Raw genomic sequence first — 11,669 nt, 5'->3', positions numbered from 1 at the left:
ATTCTCATGAAACTCACATTGATTAAGCCACTACCTCTCTTTGTTAACACCACTATCAATTTCTGCTCCTTCTCACAGTGTTCTTTAACTTCACCAAATGAGGATTGAAGGTGTTTAAAGTTACCAAGTGAGTCGTTGATTTTGAATTGAGATGTTGATGCCCATTCATTATTTAGAGAATCGAAATCATAAGTTGAGATTTTCCATGCGCCTGTCTTGCCTCCAACCAAGAAATCTTTAGCATTTGTGGAATAAAATAGGCGACAAAAGGAGCATTGAAATAGAAGATAGAGCTCTTGTGGAAGTCATGGATGTTAAGAAATAGAACTTCAAAATCAAAGATTGACGAACTTAATTGAATATGTCCTGGATCATTCTTCGTTGATTAGAAAATCTAGGGTTACTTGGTGATCGTTTGTGATGCCTTGTTTAGAGAAAACTAGAGGAATCTTTGGATTTAATTTCGATGAAGAGAGAAAGAATGCTAGAAAGAGTTTAAGGTTGAGGGTGAGGTTGAATAGGGAGAGGGAGAGCTATCGGGCTAATTTTTTTTGTTACTTTTAAAAGTAGAAAGTTATTATTTTTATTTCGAAAAGTAAAAAAATTACATTTTGATGTGTATCCAAACAGACTCTTAAGGAATTAAAATAAACTCCAACAACTCCAACTCCAATTCAAAATGTTGAAGTAATATTAAAATGAACATCAATTCTCACACTGTTGACATGGATGTATATACGGAACCATAGACATTATTCACCAAGATACAAGTGAAAAGTATCTATGCTAATGTGTGCACCTCCACATCAACAATGTGGGAGTTGATGTCAATGCCAATGTTACTCATTCACGCCATATCTAATTAACTACCACCTCCCAACATACACCCTCGTGATAATATGGCTTGCTAGGTGGCATACTCAATCAACTTCATGACGTAGATAAGTTCGGATCATAGATCTGTACGTCTTGGAGTACACGATTGCACTTCCCCATAAAGTGTATTCCGAGCGAATCGTGTATCCCGATACATACAGACCTACAATTTACGAACTTGTATACGTTGAATCGATTGAGTATGCCACCTGGCGAGTCGTATTATGAGCCCCTACTTAACGTATAACGCCGTTAAAAGCAGTTGAATGGAAAACTTACGCAGTAGGGGGTGAAAGTGAAATAGAACGAGAAATATTTATCTCGGTGGGCCCCTTAATTATATGAATAAATAAGAGAGAGAGCGAGAGAGAGACAAGAGTGAGAGAGAGAGCTTGTCGTTGTCAACCCGAAATGGATGACTGGCCTCATCTCTGTTACGTTGTAGAAAGCGAAAGAAAGAGAGAGAAAATGTAAGGACGATACGAGAGAGAGAGAAGAGAGAGAGAGAGATATAGCTGTGTTGTTGCAGGTTTTATAGCACAGCAGAGGGTGGTGGTGGTTGCAGAGCAGAAGTTTTTAACTTTATCTCCCCCAAATAATTCTCTCTCTCCAAACTCACATTTAGAGAGCACAGCCAGAACGATGTGATTGAACGAGCAAAAGCACATCTTGACTTCGTGACACAAAATTATAATTTAAAACCTCTCAAAATCTCTTATTTGAAAGAGATTTTTTTTTTTTTTTTTGGGTTAAAAGAGATGATGGAGAGAGATCGAAGTGTATAGAGTTGTTCTTGTTGCAGTAGAAGAGGAAGGTTGCTTTAATGGCGGTTGAGTACAGTTTTGTTGCTCTGTAATGAACATTTCTTCAGAGTCGGTAATGGCATGTTGTTGCATGTTCGATCGAGTGGAAAGATTAATGCGACTACTTGTTTTTCTGGTTTTTATCGGTTGTTTCAGCTTCGGTTCTGCGGGTTCAAACGATGGTGTGTTTTGGCATTTTTTCGTTTTAGATTTGTTTGTGTGAATGAGCGATGATGATGATCTCAGTATATATTGTAAAATGCGAGATTATTACTTCTAAAGTTTTGATTTTTGTTTGTTAGAACTGTTTGATTGATGTTTATAGGTCGATTTTACTTCTTTAAGTTTTGATTTTTGTTTGCTAGAACTGTTTGATTGATGTTTATAAGTCGATTTTACTTTTAAAGTTTGGATTTTTGTTCGCTAGAACTGTTTGATTGATGTTTATAGGTTGATTTTACTTCTAAAGTTTCGATTTTTGTTAGATAGAACTGTTTGATTGATGTTTATGTGTCGATCTCCTATGTTTAGCTTCAATTAATCTTGAATCTTTCATGTTAAGTGGCTAGATTTTGATTAGATAATAAGCTGTACTGGAGTTTCTCTCGATTTCAAGATTCAGTTTTACCGCCATTTTTTAAAAAACGCCTAGACCTAGTTTAATGCTTAATCCGACAGTCTTTCCCTTTTTGCATGTTTAACAACCTTAGTTTAATATCTATTTGAAGCAGAACTTTCCATTAAAATATTGACTCTCAGTTCTTTAGAGCATTGAAATTTAGGGTTTACCACAGATTGACGCTGCTTTATGTGCAAAAATTGATATAAAAATGTTGTTTCTTGTTGTGGCACCAATCACTGAAACTCTTAATTTTGTTATTTTCTTTCGAAGGAGAGACGCTGTTGGAGATCAAGAAATCCTTTCGAGATGTAGATAATGTGTTGTATGACTGGACTGATTTATCTTCGGATTATTGTTCTTGGAGAGGGGTTACTTGCGACAATGTGACCTTCGATGTCGTTGCACTGTGAGAGTTTTTCCTTCTCTCTGAATTTTCAACACAATCCAAATGCCTATTACTTGTAATTTTTATTGACATTGAAGATGCGGTAATAATAATGTTTTTCCATGAATGTAGTAACTTGTCAGGATTAAATCTTGATGGGGAAATTTCACCTTCCATTGGAGAACTGAAAGGCCTATGCTCTATGTATGGTCCCACTCTAAAAAGATTTCTTTTGAAATTTATTAATACATGGACTTGATTTATTTGATTTCTTTTCTGTGCAGCGATCTACGTGGAAACCGTCTCTCAGGACAAATCCCAGATGAGATTGGTGACTGTTCTTCACTGAAAAGCCTGTAAGTCTTGCTTGGTGGGTCTGTGTTACTAGATGTAGCGTTCAATCGCATTTAGTATATTAGAGATATTTTACCTTTCAAAAGTTACAAAGTGGTTCACTAAACTGATCATTAACCCATTCGTGTCTCAGGGATTTGTCCTTCAATGAAATTTATGGGGACATACCGTTTTCAATTTCAAAGTTGAAACAATTAGAATCCCTGTAAGGTTCTCAAGTAACATATTGGATTTGGTTTTAAGTTCCTTGGTTATGTTCATGTTATCATCTCATTTTATGAATTTCTCAGAATTCTAAAAAGTAATCAGTTAATTGGACCCATTCCCTCCACCTTGTCTCAGATTCCGAACTTGAAAACCTTGTAAGTTTCACTACTCAATTTATCTTTTTGTTCTTCCTATGGTAGCATGGTTATTTATTAATTCCGGGTTCCAGGGACTTGGCCCAAAATAAACTGAGTGGAGAAATTCCAAGACTTATTTATTGGAACGAAGTTCTACAGTATTTGTGAGTATACAATAAATATATTTTTTTAAAAGAAAATTTGATTTTCTCTTCTTATTCTTCACTTTGTTGTTCACTATGCAAACCATTTTCTTTCTTCAGGGGACTGCGAGGGAACAATTTGATAGGGACTCTCTCTCCTGACATATGCCAATTAACTGGGTTGTGGTATTTGTAAGTTCTTGACTCCTTTCTCCACTATTCCAAGAAACTCTGTTTATGCCATTATATGGGCTTTGCCTGATTTGCTGTGCTCCACCTATCTCAGCGATGTGAAAAACAACAGCCTAACTGGGAGCATTCCATTGAATATTGGCAATTGTACTGGCTTCCAGGTCTTGTATGTATACCTCTAATGTGATTGACACTAAACTTCTCCAAGTACACAGATTAGGATAATTCTAAGTTGCATTTGTTCCTGTTATTGGTAGGGACTTATCCTACAATATGCTCACTGGAGAGATACCGTTCAACATTGGGTTTTTACAAGTAGCTACACTGTATGTAGCCAATAGCTTTATTTGTTTTTGACATTAAGTTTGGGATTTGGAGTCATTTCGACCCATTTTCGTGATTATTCTTTGTCTGTTTTTTTGGTGGATGGAAGATCTTTGCAGGGGAATAGACTTACTGGAAAAATTCCATCTGTGATTGGACTGATGCAGGCACTCGCTGTGCTGTAAGCACTGTAAATTTACTATGCTTCAATCTTAAAGAATTAAATCTTTGCTTACTATGTTCTACTAACTGAAGTCCACTTTCTTCCATTTATCTCATGTTCCCATTCTTCAATTACGTACTTAGTTATCTCTTGCAGATGTAAGTTTTTTTTCACCTTCTTACTTTTCTTCCTCTAATCCAGAGATCTTAGTTGCAATCTCCTGAGTGGACCCATTCCAGACATATTAGGAAATTTGACTTACACTGAAAAATTGTATGTTGCATTTCTCTGTCAATTTATTTTTAAGATTTAAATCAATATGTTTCTTCCTTCAAAAGCATCTATGAATGGTATATAATATTCTGATTGGATTATCTCCCTTTTAGGTACTTGCAAGGTAACAAACTTACAGGAACCATTCCTCCCGAGTTGGGAAACATGACTAACCTTCACTATTTGTAAGGACAATTTTCTCAATGACTATCTATATGGACATTTCTGAATCATTATTTTATAATATAATGCAGCAATGCACATCCTCTATTATCTTCCTCCATTGTGGGAATATGTTCGAGGGGAACTACATTCAATTGGTTGCCCCCAGCTGTCTCCAAACTCAAAATTCATTCCAATTGGAAAATTCTTATTGGTCAAAAGAAGCCATCTATAATTGGACATTTAGAATCTTCCAGTTGAGGTAATATTAGGGGTGGGAGTCCAGGGTCTGTCACTGTTGGAATCGAACCCCTCCCCCAACACGTTGATGATTGCACATCATGAGAAAGACCTATACATTGTTTGTTTGGGTGAATGTGTGTTTCAGTTTTAATTGGCTTTTTTCCCCTTTGGTTTATCTCTCCAATTTTTCATGGACAGGGAACTGAATGATAATCAGCTCAGTGGGCTTATCCCCCCTGAGCTTGGGAAGCTCACAGACTTATTCGATCTGTAAGTCTTAACTAGGTTCTTAGGGATTTTCTCTATTGTTCTACTTTGGAGTTTCACAATCCTAAACTTTTGCTGCCATTCCGGGCAATTTTCCTTATGTTACGAAGTCCAGTTAGTGATCCAATAGTCTTGCAGGAATGTTGCTAATAACAATCTTGAAGGTCCGATTCCGGATAATCTTAGCTCATGCACAAATCTCAATAGTCTGTAAGTGTTTAGCCTTTATTTGGTTGCTTAGCTATTTGATTATTTTTACAATATTGATATGTTATTTACTCGTTGATTTGTGTTGTAGCAATGTGCATGGCAACAGATTGAATGGGACCATCCCACCTACCTTCGAAAGGCTTGAGAGTATGACATACTTGTGAGTCTCATCTTTATTTATTTGATCATATTTGAAAACATTTCTACCTATTAGATTTGATAGTCCAAACCATCCTCATGAGCCATGTAGACATATTATGCGAATAGCAAATGAGGAAAAAAAACATGGTTTCTTATGTTGGTTTATCGGCACCCACTGCCGAATCCACTTTTGTTGTTGTCAGTGATGCCCTAGCTATGTAAACATGCCTGCTTTCTTTTTTTCATTTTTATTAATTTTCTTTGCCTTCGTTAATTCAGTTCGTTCACTTTTAAAATCGTGGATTATTGTAAGCGGTTATAATTTTGGTCAATTTTTACAGAAATCTTTCTTCAAACAACCTTAAAGGCCCGATCCCTATTGAGCTGTCCAGGATCGGTAATTTGGATACCCTGTAAGCACGAACCACTTTTCAAAATTATGTTGCTCCCTGATGTTTTCTCAGAATTTTGAATTTATTTTCTTTTTTTTTTAAATTCTTTTTCTTTTCTTTCTCTCAGTGACCTCTCAAACAACAAGATATCTGGTTCCATTCCTTTTCCCCTTGGTGACTTGGAACATCTTCTGAAACTGTGAGTTTGGGCATTCAATGAGTTATTTTCCTCCAATGTTTGTCTTCTTTCTGACTCATTTTTTTCCTTTTCACAATAGGAATTTAAGCAAGAACCGTTTATCTGGATATATTCCAGAGGAGTTTGGAAATCTGAGGAGTGTCATGGATATGTAATTTATGTGGAGCTTTTTCCTCCCTTGGTGTCATTAAGTTTTATTTTTTTCCTTTATGCAGCTATATTAACCATGCTTTGCTTTTGTAGAGATCTTTCAAATAATCACATCTCGGGCCCTATTCCTGAAGAATTTGGTCAACTACAGAACTTGTACTTACTGTGAGTTCCTGTTGGCTTCTGCCATTCAATGGCATCATTATTTTATTGGTAAAAGGATTAAAAATATTCCATTTATTATTGTTGAACATAACTGTTCAGGTTATCTACGGTTCAAAATCAATTATAGGATCATGGAACCCACAACAAATAGACTGCACATACGAGATTACCTAGTTCAAAAGTCAAATAAACATTTGATTTATCACATTATTTTGCATGACTTTCAGTCTATGATCCAGAAAAAAAAAAAAAGGATCGGCTGGTTTTAAACTCATCAGGTTGATTTTGGTAGGAGATTCCCTATGTTGATTATGAGTGATGGTTTTTTTTACCATGTGTCAGTCGTGTATGATTGTAGATCTTGACATAACATTTATACACTGTTTACTCATCTAATACTAATTAGACTACGTTTTGGTGTGCATCCTTTAAGTATATAACCTTTAGATTGCATAATATGGCAGGAGAGTAGAGAACAACAATTTATCAGGGGACTTACTATCACTAATCAACTGCTTCAGTCTTACTGTACTGTAAGTTTACTTTGTCAGAATACCAATTGATTTATATTCAATTTAGGTTAACCCATAAAAGGGTTAAACAGTAGAATTTTTTGCTTATGTTGCCAATCTTATTTTGTCCAAGCAGTAATGTATCTTACAACAATCTCATTGGTGATATTCCTACAAGCAAGAACTTCTCGAGGTTTCCATGGGAAAGGTATGGAGATTACATCCATCATGCTTTTAACATGACAGTGAATTTATGTAAATTTGGATCATGCTTTTAACATTTTCTTCTATCTATTCCTTTTCTATTATCTTATTTGATGGATAAAATCATCTTGTTTTCAGCTTCATAGGAAATCCCGGTCTGTGTGGCTATTGGCTTGGTTCTCCATGCCATGCATCACATACAACAGAGCGAGGTAAAATCAAGCAATTTTGGTTAACCACTTATCGGCCGCACTTCATTAATTGAAGGAAAAATGATTATATCCTTTGGTTTGAAAAGATGGATTGTGCAGGGAATGGACTAATTGTTGCCTTTTGTTTACCGTTTTTAACCTTCCCTTCAACAATCATTGTGCAGCTACGATCTCTAAGGCAGCCATCTTAGGAATTGCTCTGGGTTCTCTTGTGATCCTTCTCATGATCTTAGTGGCAGCGTGTCGGCCAAACAATCCAACACCTTTTCCAGAAGGTTCCCCAAACAAACCAGGTGGCTTCTCCATCTCGTACACAATTATTAAAATAAAACCGAGTTTTCCTGTTATTTCGATCATGCTATAAAATCCCAAGCAAATTTTCAACATTAAATAAAATATTAGAAATTCAGAGGTTTTCAACTTAAGTTCATTTTTTCTAGTTATTTATTTCTAGTAGTTTTCATTTATCTGCCTAGTCCTTATTCATTTGAGTGTACTTGTTAAACTGCAGTCAACTATACCTCACCAAAGCTAGTTATTCTCCACATGAACATGGCCCTTCATGTGTACGAGGACATCATGAGAATGACTGAGAATCTTAGTGAGAAGTACATAATTGGGCATGGTGCGTCGAGCACAGTATATAAGTGTGTGCTGAAGAACTGCAATCCGGTGGCCATCAAGAGATTATACTCTCACTACCCACAATGCCTTAAGGAATTTGAGACGGAGCTTGAAACTGTTGGGAGTATCAAGCATCGGAATCTTGTCTGTCTCCAAGGTTACTCCTTGTCTCCTGCTGGAAACCTTCTATTCTATGATTACATGGAGAATGGCAGCCTTTGGGACCTCCTACATGGTAAGGTTTCCTACAAAGCTGGAATCAAGAACATACGATAAATACCTTACGATAGTTATTGGATCTAAATTCAATTTATCATATCTTTTGGTCAATAGGGATTCTTGATATTATATTTAGCACATCTATTAGTATATCACCCAGTTTATTTATTAGTTTTCTACAATTATCTGACAAAGTATTGGCAGATTGACTACGATCGCTGCCACCAACTTCCCATGACTATGTTGGGATCTTGGATTTATCACAATTGGAAAACACTTTCCTTACTAATTTAGTAAGATCTTAAATCTTACAAAGGGTAGTTGAGTTCAAATGGGTTACCACATTGGCAATCCAACACCACAGCCCTCGATATTTCATGAAAAAACTCGGTTTAAAAAATAAATTCCAACTTTTTTTGGGCTTGATCCTAGGTTTTGAAAATGGATGGCTACCGAATTCCACCTAATTCCCAAATTTAAAATTAATATTCAATGCTGAAAAATTAATTTTTTTTCCCGTAGTACATAGAATTTTGTCCTCTACACCCCATGTGGCCTTGGATCATGTTTTTGTATGCCAAAAAGGTGAGGTCAACGACCCTTAGTAAGATTAGTTTTAATCATCCCAATTTTCCTCTACCTAATCGCAGTAGTTTAGAATTGAGGATGTATTAAATTGTTCTTGTTTTGTATTTAGCAGATCTAAGTTCTCTAACTTGCCCTGAAATGTTGATAAACGATAGGGAATGTAAATGTATGGTGTGTCAGGTTCTATTTTACTTTCCTTTGCTAGACTAAAATTTTCATTACAGGCCCTTCAAAGAAGAAGAAACTTGACTGGGACACCCGCCTTAGAATAGCACTTGGAGCGGCTCAGGGACTCACATATCTTCACCATGACTGTAGCCCCCGTATCATTCATAGAGATGTCAAATCATCTAACATACTTTTGGACAAAGAGTTTGAAGCTCATCTCACTGACTTTGGCATTGCCAAGAGCTTGTGTGTTTCCAAGTCCTATACCTCAACTTACATTATGGGCACCATTGGTTATATAGACCCCGAGTATGCTCGCACGTCCCGTCTCACCGAGAAGTCTGATGTCTACAGCTATGGGGTTGTCCTACTTGAGCTTCTAACTGGAAGGAAAGCAGTGGATAATGATTCCAATCTGCATCAACTGGTAAGTCTTCTTCCACATTTTTGGAAATTTATTGGTTTGTTTTGTGCATGAATTGAGATGTCTATATGGGTCTGGCAGGAGCCAAAACTGATTCAATTTAAGTTGGGCTCCTCCGATGTTCAGATAGAATGATCCCTCCCTATGTTACCCAATTTGTTACTAACTAGTCTGAACCACGAACCCACCAAGTTTTGGTTGGGTTCGGTGAACCAAACGATTAAGTTTGGCGAACCAAATAATGTTTTAATTGGTTTGGTGAACCAAACCAATTTATTATATTTTTCTTCATTGTTCATATTTGGATTATTTTATTAATTTAATCCTATTTAGCTTAGAGGTTTTTTTAACATTATAATTGCACTTATAACTTGTATACTTGAATTATATATATGCACAAGCGAACCAAATTAACGAACCGATCTAGGAAACTAAAGCGAACCAAGAAACAAATTATCTCTACCTATCCCTATGAATCAGGTTCATACCCGAATGTGAACCGAGTGAACCGGCAGACCAGATAACATGCATTATGGGCTTGGACCCATAGTGCTCAGTTGTGGATTTAAGTTCAGCTTAGCCATCAAAACTTGTTATTTTTTCCTTTAAAAAAGCTTCCATCATTGTTGTCCTGGTTGATGAGTTTGGGGTTGTATGTATTATGTACAATGAGGTGTCTGCTATTTTATACATTCAAACATTTATTCTCTGATGCAAGGTTGTGATCATCTACAGATTATGTCCAAGACTGCCAATAATGCTGTAATGGAGACCGTTGATCCTGAAATTTCTGCAACCTGTAACGATCTCGGAACAGTAAAGAAGGTATTCCAGCTTGCTCTCCTCTGCACCAAAAAACAACCCTCTGATCGACCTACAATGCACGAGGTGACACGTGTCCTTGGGTGCCTTGTACCGTCCGTGACCCCTAAGCAGATCGCACCATCGCTCCCACCACCTCCTTTACCAGCCAAGGTGCCAGGCTACATAGATGAGTACACAAATCTCAGGAAACCTGACTTGATCAACTGTACATCCCTCAGCACCTCAGATGCTCAACTCTTCCTGAAATTTGGAGAGGTGATATCCCAAAATACCCAGTAACAACAGAATGAAAATTTTCTTATGTAGAATATGTATAAAGATCTAGTGCGTTGATCCATTAGTATTGGTGAAAAGATCATTGGTTATAACCGTTACACTAATAGATTTAAAGGTGCATTTCACTCCTTTACCGCCTTTTATTATCTCGATATCTATTTTTTCGAATGTTTTCGCATGAGGCCCATGGTTTTAAATTGCTAGTGTTAGAGTTGACTTGGTGTACATTGTTATAGTTGTTAGTATTAGTAGTGTCAACGAATAATCGTGATTGATTTTTAAAAGAAAAATACTGATCTGACTCCATGTGACACAACTGACGTGGCAGTGTGTACAGCTGAGCGTCGAGGGCAGTGTTATAGTGTGATGGCATAGAACGATTCTTTTTCAAATATCTACATGTTTATTGTCTATTATTAATCGATTTTATATCATTAAGAATATATATATATATATATTTTTTTTTTAATATGAAAAATCAAATCCATTTTGAAAGAATTGACTTGTCCTAACAGAGTCAATTCGGTCAAGTGGGTACCCAAACGATCCAAAGCAACAGCTCTTAAAATCCTTTGTGGAGTAGGAACCCACATGCATTAGTGTCCGAATCTGGGTTTGAGAGCCATCATGTGCCCCTACTTTGATTAAAGGACCTGTCTTGCTTGTTGAACAATAATGTTGAGGGACTGCATGCCAGAGCTCAGCTGGACCATAGTAGTACGCCTTACAAAGATGCTGACACTGACAGTCCTTAAGGGGGTGCTGCCACTTGTGATCTTATTAAGTGGGCTGTGCAGACAGTGTCCTTTGCTTGGAATCAAATTTTTTCCAAAGCAGTGTGAACATCAATATGGACAATGGGGTGTGGCAGGTCTGGGCCCACTCAGTTCGTAGACAATAATACTTTTCCGGGGTTCATCACAGGGTACCATTAAAGGGTTTCTTCACTATAATTTTTATTTCAGTAACCACCAGAAGGTACAGGAAGAGCAAGGTGAGCTTACATTGGTCTCCACATTAAGAGAGTAAATTTAAACATGCCCCACTTTGGGTTTTGCTTTATATTTGAGATGACCACCTGTGTTTTCTAACTGATGAGATGATCCCTTGACTGCAGTCTTCACTGAGAGACTGAAAATGACATAGTGCCCTTACCTTCAACACCTTTTTACCAAACAACCTCCGTTTCTCTCATGAATTAGTAATTTT

General features: G+C 36.8%; 1 protein-coding gene across 1 annotated transcript; it reads left to right on the top strand.

Moving 5' to 3' along the window:
- The first annotated feature begins 1,351 nt into the window (after nt 1-1,351).
- LOC147410382 (LRR receptor-like serine/threonine-protein kinase ER1) lies at nt 1,352-10,598 on the top strand. The gene is made up of 27 exons (XM_086434787.1): nt 1,352-1,861; nt 2,572-2,707; nt 2,819-2,890; nt 2,971-3,042; nt 3,174-3,245; nt 3,331-3,402; nt 3,477-3,548; nt 3,648-3,719; nt 3,814-3,885; nt 3,977-4,045; nt 4,153-4,224; nt 4,408-4,479; nt 4,593-4,664; nt 5,083-5,154; nt 5,290-5,361; nt 5,450-5,521; nt 5,844-5,915; nt 6,022-6,093; nt 6,173-6,244; nt 6,337-6,408; nt 6,873-6,941; nt 7,057-7,128; nt 7,263-7,336; nt 7,501-7,629; nt 7,848-8,195; nt 8,992-9,362; nt 10,095-10,598. The coding sequence occupies exons 1-27, from the start codon at nt 1,732-1,734 to the stop codon at nt 10,461-10,463; spliced, it is 2,991 nt and encodes a 996-aa protein (XP_086290913.1). The 5' UTR covers nt 1,352-1,731; the 3' UTR covers nt 10,464-10,598.
- The last annotated feature ends 1,071 nt before the right edge of the window (nt 10,599-11,669 follow it).

This window comes from Akebia trifoliata, chromosome 1 (assembly GCF_017979445.1).
Source record: "Akebia trifoliata isolate Shusen 1 chromosome 1, ASM1797944v1, whole genome shotgun sequence".
Taxonomy (NCBI): domain Eukaryota; kingdom Viridiplantae; phylum Streptophyta; class Magnoliopsida; order Ranunculales; family Lardizabalaceae; genus Akebia; species Akebia trifoliata.
This window is presented reverse-complemented; position numbering and strand designations above follow the sequence as displayed.

Coding starts and splice junctions, on each gene's coding strand:
- LOC147410382 (XM_086434787.1), top strand. CDS start 1,732: ATGAACATTTCTTCAGAGTCGGTAATGGCATGTTGTTGCATGTTCGAT. Junction 2,708..2,818: donor ACCTTCGATGTCGTTGCACT/GTGAGAGTTTTT, acceptor CCATGAATGTAG/TAACTTGTCAGGATTAAATC. Junction 4,225..4,407: donor ATGCAGGCACTCGCTGTGCT/GTAAGCACTGTA, acceptor CCTCTAATCCAG/AGATCTTAGTTGCAATCTCC.